This window comes from Garra rufa, chromosome 20, assembly GCF_049309525.1.
Source record: "Garra rufa chromosome 20, GarRuf1.0, whole genome shotgun sequence".
NCBI lineage: Eukaryota > Metazoa > Chordata > Actinopteri > Cypriniformes > Cyprinidae > Garra > Garra rufa.
In genome coordinates, this window is record NC_133380.1 from 12,657,598 (window position 1) to 12,680,006 (window position 22,409).

At 33.2% G+C, this 22,409-nt stretch overlaps 2 protein-coding genes across 2 annotated transcripts in view; both read right to left on the reverse strand.

Annotated features, from left to right (window-relative positions):
• Positions 1 to 571: 571 nt before the first annotated feature.
• On the reverse strand, positions 572 to 7,185 carry LOC141294165 (D-serine dehydratase). Its single transcript, XM_073826257.1, has 8 exons — positions 7,103 to 7,185; positions 6,691 to 6,849; positions 5,595 to 5,875; positions 5,312 to 5,492; positions 3,488 to 3,609; positions 3,207 to 3,396; positions 1,908 to 2,013; positions 572 to 1,117 (listed from the first exon to the last, which is right to left on the reverse strand). The coding sequence occupies exons 2-8, from the start codon at positions 6,837 to 6,839 to the stop codon at positions 1,028 to 1,030; spliced, it is 1,119 nt and encodes a 372-aa protein (XP_073682358.1). The 5' UTR covers positions 6,840 to 6,849; positions 7,103 to 7,185; the 3' UTR covers positions 572 to 1,027.
• A 2,982-nt stretch (positions 7,186 to 10,167) lies between these two features.
• egln1b (egl-9 family hypoxia-inducible factor 1b) overlaps positions 10,168 to 22,409 on the reverse strand; it is a 30,201-nt gene continuing 17,959 nt past the window's right edge. The window contains exons 2-5 of the mRNA XM_073825626.1: positions 18,338 to 18,457; positions 13,817 to 13,953; positions 13,666 to 13,733; positions 10,168 to 10,955 (exon numbers count right to left, since the gene is read on the reverse strand). Coding sequence (XP_073681727.1) covers positions 10,900 to 10,955; positions 13,666 to 13,733; positions 13,817 to 13,953; positions 18,338 to 18,457 — 381 coding nt within the window. The 3' untranslated portion in view covers positions 10,168 to 10,899. The remainder of the gene's footprint in view (positions 10,956 to 13,665; positions 13,734 to 13,816; positions 13,954 to 18,337; positions 18,458 to 22,409) is intronic.

The following is a 22,409-nucleotide window of genomic DNA, read 5'->3' on the forward strand; positions in this document are numbered from 1 at the left end:
AAAATGTTTAATTAGGAAAGGTAAAAGCCATTGTTGACAGAATATTCTATTATGCATCATTTCCAATCAAGTTTTTTTGGGGGTCAAATTATGCAAAAGTTGTGTAAATATTTAAGTGAACAAAAACAGAATTTATTAAATTTTCTTGTAACTGAGGTGTATATGCTGTTGAAAATTTTTAAGCCCAGAGAGTGAAAAATAGTTGAAACATCTATTAAAAAAGGTCAATGATTAATCGCGATTAATCACATTCAAAATTAAAGTTTTTCTTTATATATGTGTGTGCGTGTGTTGTGTATATTTATTATATATATAATGATGCACACATTTTGTATATATTTAAAAAAATATACATGTATATATTTAAATTCATATAGTTTATATATGAATATATAATTTTTTTCTTAAATATATACATTAATGTGTATTTATATATACATAATAAATATACACAGTACACGCACATATATTATGTACACAAACATCTTTATTTTGAATGTGATTAATTGTGATTAAACATTGCCTAGTACTAAAAAAGCTTCTGCTTTTTAAACAATGCCACTGTGGTAATGATTTTATTACAGAGTGAGGTATATGTTGTTAACATTTTATAAAAAGGAGAAATTCAGAACTTCAGATCTTTTTAAAACACTGTATACAAGTTCAGTTAGATACACAGAAGAAATCACAGTCTTTTCAAAGTCCTTCATAGACCTGAAGAGAATATTAGTGTTTTAACAGTTGAAAGAAGCAGAGAAGACTATAAATCGTAAGCTCAGAGCCTTCTAGTTTACCCAAAGGCTTTCACTGAAATATTACATTTTCAACAACAAGTGGTCCTCAAGGAAATAACTGTAATTCCTCCAACCCATAAAGAACTTAGATCTGGATAAAGAAGCTCTGAAGGTGAGTTCCTAAAAGGCACTTGCCTATTAAAACAGCAAATTCACAGTTGTTACAAGTCCTAAACATTTCCAACCACAGTCCCCTGCTGTATTGGAGTCCCACTTCCTATTGATACAAATTGTTACCAGCCTCGGGTGGGTTTCCAGGTGTCTATAATCTTCCCTTTCGAATGGACAAAATAAACGGGATGCATCATAGCTGTAGCACAAGCCTGTGAACAAAACATACAAGCTCGCTCTTAATTTTGAATGAATTAATTTCACTGTATTAAAATGTGTCATCTTAAGTTAATAACAAACAGAAAACAATAGTGAAAGCCCTCATCTCTAGGCTATGTTAAATACAGGCTCATTGCATTGAGGATAAACAAAGTTATTGCTGACTACAAGTCTCTTGTTCAGCAAATTGTTGGATATATTTACCAATTCAGCCCAGGTCAAGTTAATCATTTTGAGTAGAATTGGAATTATGCACTTTATGGTAATATGTGACCCTGGACCACAAAACCAGTCTTAAATAGTACAAGCATACTTGTAGCAATAGCCAAAAATACACTGTATGTGTCAAAATGATCAATTATACTCTTATGCCAAAAATCAATAGGATAGTAAAGATCATGATCCATGAAGATATTTTGTAGATTTCCTACTGTAAATATATCAAAACTTAATTTTTCATTAGTAATATGCATTGCTAAGAATTTCATTTGAACAACTTTAAAGGCGAAAATAGTTGTATCTCAGCCAAATATTGTCCTATCTTAATAAACCGTACATCAATGAAAATCTTTCAAGTGATGTATAAGTCTCAATTTCAAAAAAGTGACCCTTATGACTGTTTTTTTGGTCCAGGGTCATAAATCTGTGTCCTGAAGGAAAACCATAATTGACTTGTGACTTGTGTACAAGCAATGGCTTAGTCAGATGGATAATATCCTTTCATACGGTTAAATACAGTGTGTTTCTGTGTGCTTTGTTTGAAGGTGATGGTTAGTAACTCACATGGTAAGGCATGAGTGTGAGGAGTGACCCTAGTGGGAACTGCTTGAAGTCCAGTTTTCCAGAGATGGTCTCCACCCTGCCGTGTTCCTGAGTCATAGACAGTAGTCTGCAAAACAGACGACACCCTTCATGCTATTTATATCATCTGACTCACAAAACCTCCTACTTGCACTGTTGTGATGTAAAATAAACATCTAAACATGTACAGAAAAGGATTATCCAATGCCAGGACTATTTGAGAATGGATTAAATGCTTAAATATTTCAAATATAAAAAATATTTGATTGTCAATTAAAATAATTCAAATTCAAATTAAAGGGACAGTTTACCCAAAAATGAAAATTTGATGTTTATTTGTTTACCCCCAGGGCATCCAAGATGTAGGTGACTTTGTTTCTTCAGTAGACCACAAACAAAGATTTTTAACTCAAACCGTTGCAGTCTGTCAGTCATATAATGGCAGTCAATGGGATCCACGGCTTTGAGAGTCAAAAAAACATACACAGACAAAACCAAGTTAAACCCTGCAGCTTGTGGCAATACATTAAGGTCTTAACACATGAAACAATCTGATCCACTGCAATGTCCAACTGTCCTGAGCGCGTTCACAACAGCCGCCCCATGCCGCGCCAATGTGCTCTGGCTTAGTAGACGCATACGCGAAAGTGATCTGACGCACATATACGTCATTTATTGTTTACACTGAGAGATTGTGGGTACGACAGCTACTCAAAATCGTAATTACTTACTCATCCGGGAGTGTTGACTTTTCACAGACTCCTTTTGAGCCTAATCGACTGAAGTTATGGTTGCTTGCTCTTCGTCACGCACGGCTGTTGTGAACGCGCTCAGGACAGTTGGACATTGAGGTGGATCAGAGGTAAAAAATGATATAAATACTGTTCAGTTTCTTGTACAGACAGATTGTTTTGTTTTGTGACCTCAATGTATCGTCACGAGCCGCAGGGTTTAATTTGGTTTTGTCTGTTTGATTGACTCTCAAAGTCGTGGGTCCCACTGACTGCCATTATATGACTGACAGATCGCAACAGTTTGAGTTAAAAATCTTCATTTGTGTTCTACTGAAGAAACAAAGTCACCTACATCTTGGATGCCCTGGGGGTAAGAAGATAAACATAACATTTTCATTTTTGGGTGAACTATCCCTTTAAGGGAAATTAATAATAATAAATGTTCGCATTTTTACATGTATTAAATAAAATAAAATATAAAATACCTGCTAGTAACTGAAAAAAAGAAAAGAAGAAAAAAAACTCAGATCTATCCACGATTTCATACTTGAGTTCTGGGTGCCCTTCGATGACGGCGTATCCTGTAGGTAAGCGCCCACCACCATCATGGCTCAGTGCTGTCCACCCACAGTCTACAAGTAACTGGTTCCTGTGTGGGTAGTGACCTATGACCCGCGTCAGCACCCGTACTGCAACATCCTCAATTCTACAGGACCCGATGAGGGACTGCTGCACATCTGGATATGTAATACATAATGTTATGATTCAAAACAAACTGATAGCATCACTGCTTACAATGATTCAACAGGAGAACATGGCAACACTGACCATAAAATACGTAGTTCCCAGGATGCACCTCACTCAACATGGCCATGTCTGGGACTGGGTGGCTACAGGAAGGGGTGGAGCCAATGCTGGATTTGGTACCTTGTATTCCAGCAGCCTTCAACCTATGGATAGTAGAAGTAATAACATCAATGCATATTTAAGGGTCAGTTCACCCAAAAATTCTGTCATTAATTACTCACCCTCATGTCATACCAAACCCATAAGACCTTTGTTCGTCTTCGGAAAAAAAAAATTAAGATAATTTTGATGAAATCCGAGAACTTTTTGACCCTGCATAGACAGCAAGGGTCCTATCACGTTCAAGGTCCAGAAAGGTACCAAGAACATTGACAAAATAGTCCATGTGACATAAATGGTTTAACTGTAATTTTATAAAGTTAAAAATGTGTTACTGTAATTTGTGTTCCGATGACAAATGATGGTCTTATGGGTTCGACATGAAGGTGAGTAATTAATGACAGAATTTTATTTTTATTTTTGGGTGAGCTCTTTAAGTAGGGATGCATTGATATTAAAATTTAGAAAATTATGATAGGCTAATCATAATGTTCATATTATGCCCAACTGCCTATATTTAAGTTAAAAGCTTTACTGTCAAATTAAATGTAAAATAAAACAGTAAAAACTAAAATCGATTATTTGAAATGCTGAAAGTGAATTTAGATATCACCATATTATATACATTTATTTTTTGCTAATGATTACATGTATTAGTGTTGTTAAATTATTAGTGTTTAAAATAAAATGCTTTGTTGACTAAATTAAAAATAAAACACTATTAAGTGATTAAATTTTGACATGACAATATTCTTTAAAATTATTTAAAACAATAAAAGTGAATATATACATCAAAATATGTATCTAAAAAATCTAAAAGTATATATATATAAAGTATACTATATCTAAAAAAGTGTTTTACTATTATTTTTTATTAAAGATTACATTCAATTGTGTTGTTAAATTATCACTGTTTAAAATAATGACAATTTAAAATAAAACACATAAAAATAAAGTAATTTATTTTTCAGTCTACAAGTGAATATAGATGGCACAAATGTATATATTGTACAATCTAGAAAATATTAATTTTTTGCTTTTTAAGTTTTTACTACATAGTCAAGTGTTGTAAATTATCAGTGTTTAAAATTATGCTGTTGACTAAAGAAATAAAAAATAAAATACTAAAAATTAAAATTATTTATTAGCATTTTAATGATTAAAATTTTATTATTTACATAGTAAATAATTTTTTTTACATTTTTTACATTAGTGTTGTTAAATAACCAGTTTTTAAAATGTTTTGTTGTCTAAATAAAAACCACCAAATTAAAATTAATTATTTTAAATGTGAATACATACATCACAAAATTATAATGTACAATCTAAAAAAAAAACATTTATTTTTTACTAAAGATTACATTAGTGTACATTCAAATATCAGTGCTTAAACAGTTTAGTTGTCTAAATAAATCAAAAATAAAACACTTAAAAATTAGTTAATAAAGATGGCACAAAATAAAACATTATTTTAATTTATTTTTTGCTAATTTATTTTTTTCATTTTTATATTACAATTTTTAGCATTGTAAATTATCAGTGTTAAAAGTCAGTTGTTGTCATTTAAAATAAAATATAAAAAATTTAAATTTATTATTTTAAATGTTAGTAAATTTAGACATTGCAATTTTATAAGGTATAAAAAAACTTTCATTTTGTAAAAATAAATTACATGTATTACTGTTGTTAAATTATCAATGTTTTTAAAGCTTAATTTGAAGTGAGCGTTAGACGACGTCAGCGTACTTCTCCATGAACTGCAACGTAATCGTAGTGGTTTCCTGAGCAACGGCTTTGATTTGCTCCTCCCCCTGACAGGCATAGGTGTTTCCACAGTGGGCATAAATTCCTGTCAGCTCCACCCCTGAAGTATCCGAGATCTCCTGGGCAAGCTGTAGTGCAGCTGGCTCACAATGAGGAACACCCGCTTTCAAAACAAAAAAACAAGCCAATTTATCTTACAGCATTACACCCAGAGCCATTCTTCAAACATTTGGACATACATTTAATGAACTCCATCAAGTGTTACCTCTCCCATTGTCACAATCCAGCTTCATCCAAACATTCCAATTTTTTCCCTGCTTCAGAGGTCTCTTCTTCAGTTCCTGTAGGGCAAGGCGGTTGTCCACCACAACGTGGAACAGAGAAAGTCTCTCAGACAGCTCAGCACAACGCTCCACTTTATCAAATGGCAAAGGGTATGCATACAGTATATCATCATAGCCGTTATCAGCATAGAATGATGCCTCAGCTAGAGTAGACACAACGATACAACGTCGAGAGCCTCCTGTCATGATGTCTGCACATTCCCTAAAGAGAGATAAGATGAATGATGAAAGAAGCCATTTTAATATTCCTTTGTCCAAATGTTTTGATTTCTTACAGTAGTGGTTCTATAAGAGGCAGTCAATTTTTTTACTTTTATATAAGTTTTTTTTTTCTAATCTTATTAAATATGTTTGTCATCTCTTTAATGCTACATTTTTTGATTCAGTTATTTTAGATGACATGATTTTGCAACGCTGAACTGTGGAAGAACTAAAGATGGCACGGTTTAATGTTTGGTTAACCAATCAGCTGAAAGGGACGTTTATTCATTTTCTAGTCCTGAACATAAAATCAAAAAAATCAAGCATGATTCTAGTTTTTTTTTTTTTTTCTTCGTTTTTTTGAAAATTTGAAAAAACGATAAAAAATAAACTTTTTTCATATTTTTCTGTTTTTAATATTTAATTTAAAAAAAATTCCGAAGATACCCTGATTCTCCTACATATCTTTACCACCTATTAACTTTAGTTTGTCAAAATACTGTGCCCTTTCCTGCTTACCAAGTCCTTCTCTACATGATTTAGCAGCTTTCACCGTGGTTTAGACAGCATAAATTAGCAGAACAACGTGTTTAGTACTACATTAGCCCTGCAAGCCATGCTGTTGTTTACATTCGAGTATCACCGATATGGCCGCTCATCCGGGTAACTAAATCGTCACTTAATTGCAAATCCTATTACTCTTTGGCAAAAGCCAGTCAAAATTACTAGTGAACAAGACTAACCTTAAGATGCCATATAATAAGAGTATTCTGCAAGCATTTGAAGAGTTTTGAGCTTATGAGACATGAATCTTACAATGTTTTGTGTGTTTTCATGTGAGGTCGAAGTTGGACCCCCAGTTTGTGAAAGCGCTCCTGCATTCCTTCAGCGTTTCTTTTCACTGTATCCAGGTCAACGATCAGCGCTGGAGTACAAAGGTCTTTGATGAATTCAACAGCAGCCATTATGACAAAACTAAAAGAAATAAAATGCAAAAACACATTTAAGCAAAATGGAAATCTGCAGAGGTTGTAAAAAGATGCAGACTGTGGAGATTAAAGTAAAACAAGTTAAGTTTATCACATAAAGTAAACCTCTTAAAGCATTTGATTTCAGTTGAAAAAAAGATCGAGTAAACATGAGCTTGATTTATGGTCAAAGTAACATGTGTCAAATAGTTATGATAAACTAATATTAAACTTTAAATCGCAGCTTTTCTGTGACTCACCAGAAGCAGCGGTTCAAATTCTGATGAATGAGTGATTAGTGCAAGAGTGTGAAGCCAGAAAGAACAGAGCAACACAAAACGTGACAAACTGCGGTTTTTCAAACTTAAAGCTCCTGACGAGATTTAGGGAAAATATAAGAGTGTTTCTTCCACCACAGGAAAGAAAAAGGTTGCTTTTTAGTTCTCTCTAGAGAGGGAACGAGTACTGCGTAAGATATCTTAAGCGAGCCGTTATCAATTATTCCTTACATATTATTTTTTTTTATTATTGATGCTTGTCAGAAAAGGGGAAACAAGTCATATAGATTTCTTGTATAGGTATATTATGTATCTATATCGAAGAGATGTTGTTCAATCCAGCTTTTTCTTACATTAGGAATGGGTGCTGCCATTTGTAAAATTTATGAGTCTGGTTTCTGGTATAATTATATATTATTATAGTGTATTATCTTAATTATGAGCACACAGTTTTACTGTTTACTGCACATTGTATTCTTCTCGTTATATGAACCAGAAGTCTTACCCATAGGCTTACTTAAACGTTAAAGAAAAAGGTAGATAAACAGAAGTATTCACATCTTGAACCTCAAAATGCACTAAGGCAATGTCAACTGGAATCTGCTCACATCTATTACATGTTCTTGTCACGTTCGAAGTTCAATGGCAGTGAGGCTCAGACTGTATTGTGAAACGTGCAAATACCATCAGCATGAGGATACTGAAGACTGCAGGTTAAATATACAGTACTCTTTGTCTTAATGTTATACATTAAGACATTTCAAACTGTCAACAAAACCTTCATCCCACATTCAGTCTCAGGATAATGCAGGTGATATATCTTTCAAAATATCTCCAGTATCTGTAGCATTGGTTTGGTTGAGTGTGTGGTATACAGGCAGTGAACATCAGAATGTCTAAACTAATGTCCCTGATGAACTTTCTGTTACTCATTAAAGTGGATTATTTCAAAGTCAGTTAAGTGGCTAATTAAGGCATGTAGTCATTAACACTAATCCCTTCTCTCCCACTTGGATAAAATCCTCAATTACCAGAGCCGTTTGAGAGTATCAGAAAGATCTTAAAGCCTGTTTTCAGTTTATCCCTTGACGTCTTTCAAGAGAGCTGCAGGCTGCGTGATTTCTAAACATCTAGTCTTTTCAGACAATTCTGTTTTTTGTTTTTTTTTGGTAATGCTACATTTGAAATTCCAGTCACATCTTATACAATGACGTTTAAGTGTTTCTCATGTCTCTTATAGATGGATTTATTTAATCAAAATTACAGTAAATAATAATAATATTGTGAAACATTATTACAATTTAAGATGTTTCTTTTTTAAATACATTTTAAAATGTAATTTATTTCTGGGATGGCAAAGCTGGATTCAGAAATCATTCTAAAATGCTGATTTGGTGCTCAAGAAATATTTCATTCTTAAATAATATGTGGAGATTATGATTTTTCCAGTCATAAAATATTTTTTACTGCAATATCCAACAGCATTTACGAAAATTAACCATGGATTCACCACAAATAAAACACAAAAACATAGTTACTATAGTTAAATCATGTTAACCACAAATTAACCATGGTTTTTGCTACCGTAACCACAGTTTAACCATGGTATTTGTAGTCAGCTGTGGATATACAAATTGTAATCAATATTTAAAAAAAAACAAAACATGGTTACTACTCTTTTACTACAATAAAACCATTCATTTTCATAAGGGAGGGTCGGAATTAAGAAGGGCTTGTGGCAAAAATGCCACCAAAATGAACAAAAATGTCCCATAGATTCAAGACAAAAGGGCCAGTGTCCCTGCATATAAATGCATTACAGCTGTTGCGATTAATATGAAATGTTAAAATGAATTAAAAGTGTGAATTCGCAGAGTTACTTTTAGATTCGCTCACACTTCATCGGATTGCTTTTATGGGAGCGTTGAGCCTTTTAACCAATCAAACGCGTTTTAGTTGAATTTAGGAATGCCTCGGCCAAACAGATGCGCTTAGATTAGTCAGGGCCAAAAACGCGCCAATCAGAGGCGCTTAGATTAGTCAGCGCTGAATTCCCTCATGAACACGATGTAAATAAAATATTAATTTTGTAGCTTCAGTTATTATACCAGGGTTTTTTTCATAACTTGTGCTAGACTTCATGAACCGACGTGTTTGTCTATGAAGCCAGAATGTGACGTGCCCAAAATGAAACAAAAACGTTTTATTTGGTATTCTATCGATATTATTAATAGTTATTACAATATAAAGAGCAATAATCTACAATAATGGTATTTGTCATAATATTGCAGCCCTAGGAGCTCTTGTTTTTTTTCCCCATATTTCCATATGTCTTGTTATTGACAACAGTTTTAAAAAATTGATTAAAGTAACCGTAAGTAAGTGTAACTTTAAATATTTGACATTTGTGACCCTGGACCACAAAAACATAATACATCATCTGAAAGTTGCATAAATATGTATAAAAAAAAAATAAAAAATTTGTTAGGATAGAACATAATTTGGTCGAGATAAAATTATTTGAAAACCTGGAAAATGAGGGTGTACAAAATCAAAATAATAACCAAAAAAAAAAAAATTTAATATTACTAATCAAAAATGAAACTTTGATATATTAATGGTAGAAAATATTTTCATGGAACATTATCTTTACTTAGTATCTTAATGATTTTTGGCATATAAGAAAAATTGCTCATTTTGACCCATACAGTGTGTTTTTTATTACAACAAATATACCCGTGCTACTTAAGACTGGTTTTGTGGAAAAGTTCATTTCTGTTCATTTATTGATACATTGGCAATTGTGCATTATTTTAAACTATTTTGTTTGAAAAGAAACAGGGAACTGATATCTTCATCTAGTTGAATATTTCATATCTTGATGCTGTGCCTTGTTTAAGATTTGCATTTGCAGCTACAAACAGCTAGGTGGAGCTATAGGACTCACAGAGAAACTGTATGATTGTCACATGACTTTTAGTGACAGCAAGGGTAATACCAGTAGGAGACATAAGATGGTGCCAATAACTCGCACGCTCACACACACATACAGCCAAACGAGCTGTATTTAGGAAAAGTGCTTTTTTATTTAAAACTCAGAGCTGCTAGACAGACATTAGGTGTCAAGCTTGGCTTAAGACGGAAAAACGTAACGTCTGCAACAACAGACAAATCACTGATTACTGGCAAAGACGATCCAGCAACGCACCCGGTTACTAAGCAACAGGTGCAAGCCGTGATAAAGAAGCACGTTCCGTGTGGCTTCAATTAGGAGAGCTTGGAAATTGGTACTACAACTCATACAAAAACACAAATCCAATAATTACAGTGGCTTACGAGTAGAATAACACGTACAGGACATCTCACAGAGCTTATAACCTTAAAAACGGTTTTTAGGTGTATGCCGCGCTGCCAAACAAAACTGTACCTTTATTAACATGTGCAAAGCTGACGGAGGGGAAATGTAGGGGTTATAGCTCAAAATATATTTGTTTTGAACACAAGTGCGCGCGCACACACTCTTATGTCTAGCATTGTGTCCGTCCTATGCTCACGTACGCCAGCATTCTTCATAAAGGAAACACAAAGCATGTTAATGCACGTCTGTCATCACAGCTCTATCACATTCAGAGTCCCTATGAGAAGCCCCTTATGGATGACAGATGGAGAGGTGAGCGAGAGAAGAAGTCACTTCCTCTTGGCTCATCCTCTCTCAGCAGCAGGCAGTAGCACTCCGGAGGTCCAACCCTGCACACTCCTCTTCATTCATCCCTTGTTCACTAGCTGGGCTCAGACGGCTTGTTTAGCTCCACTTTTACACCTCTTTCACCTGCACCTATGAGACAGAGAAAGACAAAAAGACAATTTCTTAACAAAATGAACATTTATTTAGCAAGGACACATTAAATTTATTAAAAGCAACAGTACAAAAGATTTACAGTCCAAATAAATGTTGTTCTTTTGAACTTTCTATTGATCAAAGAATCCTGAAGAAAGCATCAGTTCCCATAAAAATGTTCAGCAGAACTGTTTTCAACATTGATGATATATAAAAAAAAAATCTTGAGCAGCAAATAAGCATATTAGATTTCTGAAGAGTAGAGAAATTTTATTAAAACAGGAAACTTGACAGCCCCAGTAGTCTTTACTACTACCGAATACAAAAAAGCAGCATAAACAATAGGGCTGGGTGAAAAAAAAAAAAAAAATTCTTGGTTTTAATCTATTCTCATTTTTAGGAAACAACATGTGACCCTGGACCACAAAACCAGTCATAAGGATCAATTTTTTTGAAATTGACATTTATACATAATCTGAAAGCTGAAAAAAGCTTTCAATAGTTGTTTGATGGTTAGGATAGTACAATATTTGGCCAAGATACAATTATTTGAAAATGTAGAATCTGAAGGTGCAAAAAATCTAAATATTGAACAAAAATCCTCTTTAAAGTTGTCCAAATAAAGTTTTTAGCAGTGCATATTACTAGTCAAAAATTAAGATTTGATATGTTTAGGTAGGAAATTTACAAAATATCTACATGATCTTTATCCATCTATTGCTACAAATATACTGGTGCAACTTATGAATGGTTTTGTGGTCTAAGGGTCACACATAGATTCTTAAATCCCAAGAATCAATTAGTCTAGCCTGTTTTCAGTTAATTAATGGAACATTGTGGCACGCCTCCCACCCAATAAAATGCAATAAGTTTACGCTGTTACTTTTGATGTGAAACAAAGTCTCAACAAACAAAGAAGTTTTTGTGATAGCCACCATTTAAATGTTTATATTTCAAAAAATAGAGTAGAAAATATAATTATGTAGCTGTAAACTTTATTATTATAAAAATGTCATTGAGTGAAATTTAAACTTTTGTGTACAAATTAGTTCATTTTGACTTTCCCAAATGACTCTCATCAGGGTTCGTACAGATACAGCAAAATTTAATTCCAGGACTTTCAAGGACTTCTCAAGCACTACTTTTTTGATTTTCAAGGACTTCTCATATAAGGATCTCACATATAAAACAATGTCTTATCTTTCAAATTCTAAAAAAAGATAAAAAATATACTAATAAAATTATACAAAATTTCAATCTAAATCAAATGACTCCAAAATCCGAATCTAAAGGAAAAGATTAATGAACCCGCTCTGAAATACCGATCTAAATCAAATAATTCACATTCCGCGCTCCAAATTTCCAATCTGAAGAAAAAGATTTACGAACCTGCTCTGAAATCCTGATCTAAATCAAATAATTCACATTCCGCGCTCCAAATTTCCAATCTGAAGAAAAAGATTTACGAACCTGCTCTGAAATCCTGATCTAAATCAAATAATTCATGTACCGCACTCCAAATGTCCAATCTGAAGCAAAAGATTTACGAATGTGCTCCGAAATCCCAATCCAAATTAAGTGATTTGGGATCCACACTCAAAATTTCCGATATGAAGCAAGATTCAGAAACTCGCTCCGAATTCCCGATCTAAATCACATGATTTGCGATCAGCGCGCTGAAGTTCCAATCTGAAGCAAAAGGTTCACAAACTCGCTCCGAAATCCCGATCTAAATCAAATGATTTGCAATCAGTGCTCTCAAGTTCCAATCTGAAGCAAAAGGTTCACAAACTCGCTCCGAAATCCCGATCTAAATCAAATGATTTGCGCTCAGATTGAAGTGTTTTCAAAACAGTGAATGATTTTGCAATGCAATGGTTTAACCGAAAGGCTCTCTTTCACCCATGATTATACACGCTTTTTGAAATAATTAAAAGTAATGTCGTAATTTAAAAATGAATGGCTCTTTTGATTAAATCAGTTTTTTGCTACTGAATCACTTGAAACGACTGACTGAAGTCACGAGTTTGAATCATTCGGAGTGGTTCCAGCATAAATGACTCACTTAATTGATTTGGTTCATATGTTCCTCTTTTCAAGTCTTCAGCCTTGTTTACACGACACTACCAGACCAGTACTACTACAGGCTTAGCTTGCTAGTTTTATGACATTAACTAAAAGAAGATGTTTTTTGAATTGCATGACTTTTGCATGAAAGGATAGGAGCTTATTGAAAAAATTTAACACTTATTTTACAGATATATTGCTATTTTCAAGGGTTTTACAGCATTATGTGTGGGAAATTTTTTCTTGAGAAAATTTGGGATGTATTATACCTGATGTAATACATACAAAATAATCTATATTGAATCAAATCAAATATCGAATCGCAAGCTTGTGAACCAGAATCAAATCAAATTGCGAAATGTCTCAAAACCCAGTGATAATAAACAACATGCTTAACGTCTCCTTTTTTCCACCAAAAAAGAAAGTAATACAGGTTTGAAACAGCATGAGGTGATGACTCAATGATGACTAAAAGCTCAATTTGGCCTGCACTGTTTCTTTAAATAGTGTTCCAGCAAAGCAATCCGTTAATATTCCCATTGACACAGAACAGAAATATGTCGACAGTGTACAACTGTCAATTTGGAAGGAACTTCTCTAGAAAACCATGGAAGTGCCTAGTCATGAGCAGATCTCTCACCTGTTAGATATTTCTCTTTAGCTCGAGCTCGCTCATCAGCATCAAAATACCACACCGTTATAGCATACCTGCACATAAATAAACATAAATTGTATATAAAAAGAAACAGCTTACTTGCCTATTTAAAAAAATATATGTCACTATTACTGACCTTGTGGCATAAGCCGGCTGGACCTCATGCGGGTTCCGTCTGTCTGACCAGAAGAGCAAAAGTCTGTCAAACTTGGGCTCAATGTCTGCAAACTGAGCAGTTCCCTCTGGAAAGATCCGCAAAAGGCCACCATGTTCCTATAGAGAGAGCAAATTAGAATTAAGTTTATTGATGGGTACCTGCACATTACCTTCATTATATACTATACCATGCAAAAGCGTAGTCAGTATAATTTTTTTATAATTATAGAAATTAATACTTTTATTTAGTAATGATGCTTTAAACTGATCAAAAGATGATATACATTTATAATGTTAGATAATGCTATTTCAGAGAAATGCTTTTTTTCTGAACTTTCTATTCATCAAAGAAACCTGAAACATAATATTAATCAATGTTTTTTGAGCAGCATATCAGCATATACATAGAATATATATAGAGAATAATTTCTGAAGGATTATGTGACACTGAAGACTGAAGTAAAGATGCTAAAAATTCAGCGTTGAAATCACAGGAATAAATTACATTTTAATATGTATTCAAATAGAAAACAGGTATTTCAAATATTAAAAATATTTTACAGTTTTACTATTTTTGCTGTACTTTAGATGAAATAAATGCAGGCTTGGTGAGCAGAAGAGATATCTTTAAAAAAGCATATACACAAACAATAAAAATGTATAAAATATTAATAATCAGAAAAAAGAAGCACATTATCAGTAAGATTTAAAAAAAAAATTAATTGAACGAAATTAGTACTTATTTAGCAAGCATGCATTAACTTGATCAAAAGTGATAGTAAAGACTATAATATAAATAAATGCTGTTATTTTTCACAAAAATATTAAGCAACAATAAGAAATTTTTCTTGAGCATTATTATGATTTATAAAGAAGCATGTGACACTGAAGACTAGAGTAATGATGACTGCTGAAAATTCAGTTAAAAAAAACATTACAATAGAAAAGTTATTTTAAATTGTAATAGTTTTTTGCACAATATATGCAACCAATATATGAAGGGTTCATTTGCAAAAACAAAATTAACATTTTTCAAAAATCATGTTTTGTCATTGTGCATTCAAATTAATCTCAATAAAACTGCAGTTGGGTTTTGATTAAATGAAATAAAAAAGCTAACTAACACAATAAAACACACAGAACAGTGTTTAAAAGAGTTATCCGTTTTTGCAAATAAACTCTTCATATTCAGCGTTAGTGAGCATAAGAGACTTTTTTTTCAAAAACATTACAATTCAACTATAAATTTGAAAACAACTCAGTTTCATTCACACAAAACGGAATGTTGTGGATGGGAAACTCTGGGAGGGAATGTCTTTTTTCCTGCCCCAGGACAACCTGATGCTAAATTTAGCTTAACGAAAAAAATCTGACACACTGTGACTTTTACATAAGCCAAGACAACAGAGAACAAGCAGGTTTGCGTGAGACGGCTATTTTCCTCTCTATTCAGTGAAGGGAGTGCGATATGAGTGCTAGAGCTTATACCATGTAATACTGGCACATCCTGTGCAGCTTGAGAAAGACGGAAAATATCAGGGTTGAATGTGTGTGAGATGTAATCCATTCTTACATCACAGCTCTGATACATAAACCTATGACTGAAAGAAAACAGCATCTAGAGAGCCTCAAGCAAAGAGTGAGCATCTAGATAATGAGTCTTCAATCCTTTTTACAATCCCTATATCTGCACTGCGCTACTAGCCAACTCTATTTTCTACTTCATATAAGAACGCCCGATCAACACTAGAAATTGTTTCCATGACCAGTCGGAATGTTCTGGAGCAGAACCGGCGCTCTGACGCAGAGCTGGCCTTAGAGCTGGCAGGTGACTGAGGTGGTAAAGTAGCTGTCTCAGTTCCTGTGAGAGCATTAAACATTTAAATAAATAGTTCACCCAAAAATTTAAATTCTCATATCCCCGCTGACTTCCACAGTATGGAAAAAAAGTATATAGGACCAGAAACTGTTTGGTTAGTTACCCACATTCTTTAGATTACAGTTGAAGTCAAAAGTTTACATACACCTTGCAGAATCTGCTAAATGTTAACTATTTTACCAAAATAAGAAGGATCATACAAAATGCATGTTATTTTTATATATTTAGCGCTGATTTTAATATGTTCAAACGCTCAGTGATGCTTCAGAAGAAAACACAAAAGAAAACTTTTTGAATTTGAAGATCAGTAAATTTTACTTATTTTGTCTTCCGGGAAACAGGTAAGTATCTTCTGTAGCTTCTGAAGGTCAGTACTAAATGAAAAAAAGAAAGAAATGTACACATCTTCATTCTGTTCAAAAGTTTACACCCCTGGCTCTTAATGAATCGTTTTTTCCTTGTGAAGCATCAGTGAGCGTTTGAACCTTTTTAAATAGTTGCATATGAGTCCCTCAGTTGTCCTCAGTGTGAAACGATGGATCTCAAAATCATACAGTTATTGTTGGAAAGGGTTCAAATACACAAAAATGCAGAGTCAAAAGAATTTGAGGGACCTGAAGGATTTTTCTGAAGAACAGCGGGTAGTTTAACTGTTCAGGACAAAAAAAAACAAAAAAAAAAACAGCTATGGGACATTCAGGTAACAACACAGTATTAAGAGTGAAGTGTATGTAAACTTTCGAACGGGGTCATTTTTTTTAAATTGAACTATTATTCAATTATGTAAACGTCTTTATGTGAAATATCTTATTCAGGTCAGTACTAAATAAAAAATAACATGCATTTTGTATGACTCCTCTTATTTTGGTAAAGTTAACATTTTGCACATTCTGCAAGGTGTATGTAAACTTTTGAATTCAACTGTATCTTTTGTTTTCAGCAAAAGAAAGTAATTCATACAGGTTTGGAACAACTTGAGAGTAGCAATGTGCAATGACAAAAAAAAAAAGATCTCTCAGTATTTTTTGGGATTTTGTCAATAACGATAATTAGACAATGTTTTGCTAAGTGTGTTATTGTGCTGGTACTTTCGTAGGTTTAGGACTGCTGTGGACAGCTGAATCCCAAAGCTTTTGATATTTTTCATATTCTGTGAGATGGTTAGGTTGCAGGAGTAACAGAAATGAACTTTTCCAATAAGTATAAATTGATTTTTACCTTTTATGGGCATTTTTACCTTTATAAGGGCAATTTTTAAACTTAATTAAACATATGCATCATCTTTTACGCCAAATTCTTAAATTTAATCAAATTCAAATAGTACGACACTATAGTGCTGTGAATCAAATGAAATCAGCATCAACAAAATTTGCATTTGCAAAGCAGAGATGGCACAGAATCTGCATCTGAAGTAGCATTTAGATGCATTTACAGACTGTTTAATGCAGGACATGAATGCATTTAACCTGCAGTTACAAATGCATAAATAATGTTTTGATGTTTTTTTTTAAGTTAAAAAACTTTAAATATAAACCTAAAATTGCCAGTAGGTGGAGGCAAATTAATGCATGAGTCAGTTATTGAGTCATTCATTCAACCAATTCGTTCAAACAGCTGATTGATTCAGTAACAAACACCGTTGTGTGTTGCTCAATGATGCAAAACAGTTCTACTGTGGCATAGTTTGGAACCATTCTCATTGACAAAATAGAGCAAAAACAACAACTTAGTTCTAACTTTTTTGTTTATTGAGCTATCTATCAAATAAATTTTGCAATCAGGCTGATAAAAAAAAACACTCTTTGTGTGATATTAACTATATCAGGTGATATAAATACAAAAGACATAAAAGTCATATGAGGGCATTTTTTGCCACCTTAAGGAGTTTGCACACTGAGTCCAAAATTCTCATCTGAAATTTTTGCACGTAAAAAAAAAAAAAGTGTATGCGTGCACCCTCTGGGTGCATTTTTGGATTATCGTAGACAATATATCTACAATATGGAACTCTATGGAATTATTTTTGGTGAATAAAGACCATACAGCGGTATAGCCTGATTCACAAAATGGTCTTGCTGTATGTTTTAGATTCACTAAAAAGAACCAGCTCATAAGAGTCATGTGTTTGACAGTCATACTATTTTAGCTGCGCAGTGTTTGTTTTTGTGCAGAGCCTGCATAATCAAAAATAGTCTTTATTTTTTACATTATTTTGCAGTATGATTATGATTACATGTACAAAGATGACATAAAAACACATGAATATTAAAATTAATTTCTATAAATTAATCTTCCCATTAATTGCAAAATCAAACACAAACCATAGTTACACTGTTCTAGCAGACGTCTTATAACAGCACATAAACAGTCTCTCGTGTGGCCTATTGATATAAAGTACCAACAGCAAACTCCCTGCACAAGGTTGGTTTTGAATTTCCATTGTATTGAATGTAAGCTTAGATGCAAGTTTAAGCAGTCTACATCAGATAAGAAACCTAAACAAACTGAGAAGAGCTTAAACAAATCTCATGCAGCTTTAAACGTTACAGAATCTATAAAAAGTCACTTGCCGGAAAAACAAAACAAAACAAAACAAAACAAAACAAAACAAAAAACTCCTACCTTGGCATCCCAGTCTTTATTCAGGTAATATATGCATGTGACACATCTCCCATCACCGTTTGGGTTATCCACATGCCGTACATATCCCGTGCCGTTGCCAGGGTAACACGCCACCATTGCCTAGAAAGAAAAACGGGTTGTTTTAGTAATGGGCCAAAATAGCAGTGTTGTTTTTGACAACCATCTTAGATTTAGTCTTAGTCTTAGTCTTTTGGACTAAAATGGTTATTAGTTTTAGTCAAATTTTAGTCACTTCTATATGTGATAGTTTTAGTCCAATTTTAGTCGACGAAAAGTCAAAAAGGTTTTAGTCTAGTTTTAGTCGACGAAAGTCAAAAAGTTTTTAGTCTAGTTTTAGTCAAAAAAGGGGAAAAAGTAGTCTTTTAACAAATTAATGTAGGTCAGTAAGTATTTTGGGTAGTGTCACTTATAAGTTCTGAAAATAGCAGATCTATAGTTCAACACAATGTGAGCTTCCGGATCGACTATTTTCACCAATAATTACAATAATGAAGGAATGTTTTAAAACATAAAATACAAACAAGGATGGAATGCTAAAGCGGCTTGCCATACTAGTATGGCAAGGAGTTTTTAATGCTAAAACGGCTTGCCATAGCGGCAGATACTTTCCGGTTTTAATTGGCATGCACAATAAGCAGAAATGTCATGCATTTTAAACGTCTGACGGACCACCCACTAACATTTTCGTCTATTCTCGTCTCGTCAACGAAAACTCACACACGTCTCGTCATGTTTTAGTCATCAACGAGCCATTTTTATCTCGTCATCGTCTCGTTATCGTCATGAAAAAAAGTGGCGTCAACGAAATGATTTCGTCATCGCCATCGTTGACGAAAACAACACTGCAAAATAGCCAATCAAAAAACATGCAATGACAAACTTTCAAAGTGGTTTGAATGCAGAACACTCTCTAAAAGTAGAATATAGTTGACGTGTCCCACAAGATAAAAATTAATATAGTTAATGTTGTTATTTAAAATGCAGTAAATGTTTAAACTAGTGGTGGGCCGTTATCGGCGTTAACGTGCTGCGTTAACGTGAGACTCTTATCGGGCGTAAAAAAAAATATCGCCGTTAATCTATTCTCAAAGTTGGGTTGGGAGCTGGGTCTAAACTACGCAAGATATGATGACTTTCACCTTGATATTTTAGCGCGGATGATGTATACCTCGTCGAATTGCACTGTAGGGGGCGAGAACGAGTCTCCAACTTCTGTGAAATTACCACATCAAATGAGACGTGCAAAGTCTGCAAACATGGATGCAGTTATGAAGCCGCTTCAGGGCAGGTGCGTTGCTAGACCCTTTTTACTGGGGCACGCGCCCCAGTGAAAATCTGCTGTGCCCCAGTAAAATCTCAAGTTTGAGTTATAATTTACTTTGATAATCCCGAAATAAAGACATTAAACTATATGCAACAACTGAATTGACGCTTCTAAAAGCAACGCAGTTTAATGGAAGACTATGCACGCAGAAATCCATGCCCGTGCGCGTCTGTGTATTTAACGGCAACACGCACGTCGTGCAGCCTTTTGCGCAGAAGTACTTGGTTACACAAGTTTGTATAGGTAATTATGTTGTAAATGCAATTGTCAAGCAGTTTGTGATGCATTTTGGAAACAGGAGATGAGCGCCTGATCTAATGCGCCACCTGGCCCGTTCTCGAAGACTTACTTTTAGTCATTATTTGGGTAGCACACATATTCTGAATGCCTTCATCAGAATTCAAATTAGCCATTTTAATCTAGATTAAAAAAATTAATCTATGCCCACCCCTAGTTTAAACATTTCTTTGTCCTACACGGACCTGTTGTTATAAAAGCTGCAGTGCCAAATCTCAAAATAGTCCTATGGTGTGACTGTCTCAAGCATGGTTCAATAAATTACAACTTTCATGAAGTAAAGAAATGCATAAAAATGTTAATAAATACTTCCAGCAGAATTGTACAAGTGTCTATTTTAGTAAATGGTTATCTTTTTTTTTTTTTTTCATCCGGATATATCTGAAATAGAAGTCTATTATATGGAGAGAAATTCTGAAATGTTTTCCTCAAAAAACATAATAATAAATCATAATAAGATAGAAAGACATGAACAACTTGGATGACAAGGGGGTGAGTACATTATCTGTACATTTTTGTTCTGAAAATGAGCTACTCCTTTAAATGCAATAATTACATGATTTAAACAATTTTCTGAACAATGCAGAAAGTAAATAGAATCAAAATGATACCTTAAAAAGAGTAGCCATAGTTTTAAAAAATTAATTCACATCCTATTTAATATAGTTTCAATCATATATCAATAATATTTAGCTGTATCATAAATATCAATCATATTTAGCTGTGCCGCACATGCAGCAGGGGGTCTAGAAGAGTTTCAGTAACATACTGATTGACTAAGAAACTGAATTTTGTTGATGAAAATTATTTTGTTTTGTATTAAAAAAAACATGATGATACTGTTTGTATCAAAATTAAACTTTCTTTCTTCTTTGAAAATTTAAAATACTTTAATAACTACCATTTTTGTCCTTTAGTGTGACATAATGTCCCTATCGTGTAACACATAAAAGAACCACAGATTTGTTTGATCTCAAAAAAAAAAAAAACTGTTAAGTATTGCAATAGGGGAGATATATATATCACTCATCTTAAAATGGTAGAATTTTAAGCAGTTTTAAAACAGATGACAGCAAAGTTGTCTTGTTTTCAAAGTTTGTCTTAAAATTGCCCAACAAGAAATAATTTCATATTAAACAAATAACTTTATATGAAAATAATAAGTGCTTAACAATGAAGATAAATCTCTCTCATGCTATTTACATATAATAAAGAGTTTTTTTCTTTTTTCTTAATTTTTGCTATGCCACACCTTAGGACAAATGTATAGTACAGTTCAGTAAAAAGTATATAAAAAAAAAAACATTCAAAGAATTGACGAAGTTAGTGAACCTTTATATTTTCTATACATACACTACCAGTCAAAAGTTTTTGAACAGTAAGATTAGTTGTTTTTTGTATGTTTTTAAGAATTCTCCTCTGATCATCAAGCCTGAATTTATTTGATACAAAAATACAGCAAAAGCAGTAATATTTTGAAATATTTTTTTATTATTTAAAATAACTGCTTTCTATTTAAATATATTTTTTAAAATGTAATTTATTTCTTTGATCAAAGCTAAATTTTCAGTATCATAACTCTAGTCTTCAGTGTCACATGTTCCATCAGAAATCATTCTAATATGCTGATTTGCTTTTCAAGAAACATTATTATTATTATCAATATTTAAAACAGTTGAGTACATTTGTTTCAGGATTCTTTGATGAATAGACAAATCCAAAGATCAGCATTTATCTGAAATAAAAAGCTTTTTCACACTATATCATTCAAAAGCTTGGAGTCAGTATAATTTTAATAATAATGACGATGATTTTTTTTTTAGCAGTATATCAGAATATTAGAATGATTTCCGAAAGATCATGTGACTGACAATGCTAAAAAGTTAGCTTTGAAATCACAGGAATAAATTACATTTTAAAATATTCTCAAATAGAACAATTATTTTAAATGGTAAAATATTATGCAAAATATTATTTTAGAATTAAATCATTAGATTCACTGTTACTCCGTATTTGTGTAACCCGGTTCATCATTGAATTCCAGTTACTGCACAACACCGCAGCGTACAACTACATGAATCTACATGAAGTGGAAATAAGGTGATAACTGTGATATTCTCAGCCCTGTGATGATCATATCTTTTAATCTTGTTGAATCTGGGTTATGAGGCTGAGGGAACAATGAAGCCATTGCTGAAGTCTTTCCTTTGCTGAGGTTTTTCCTTTCCTGCTCTTCCTCTACCCCTTTTATTTTGGTCTCCGGGTTTACATGGAAAGTGTTAATTAATCACAAAGGGAAAAAAATAGGAGTGTAAATGTATTTGTGCACATGGACACATCCGTTATCAGGACAGTGTTACAAAGGCGAGAATGAGTCAGAAGCTCATAAAAAAATATGAGATAGTCCATCAGTCCATGGCATGTGACCTG

Bases quoted from the DNA above. Each gene is read 5' to 3' on its own strand.
- LOC141294165 (XM_073826257.1), bottom strand. From the start codon at position 6,839: ATGGCTGCTGTTGAATTCATCAAAGACCTTTGTACTCCAGCGCTGATC. The intron at 5,876-6,690 runs GTAAGATTCATG...ATCTCTCTTTAG, and splicing joins ATGAAAACACACAAAACATT to GGAATGTGCAGACATCATGA. The intron at 3,610-5,311 runs GTACGCTGACGT...TACTATCCATAG, and splicing joins ACGTTGCAGTTCATGGAGAA to GTTGAAGGCTGCTGGAATAC.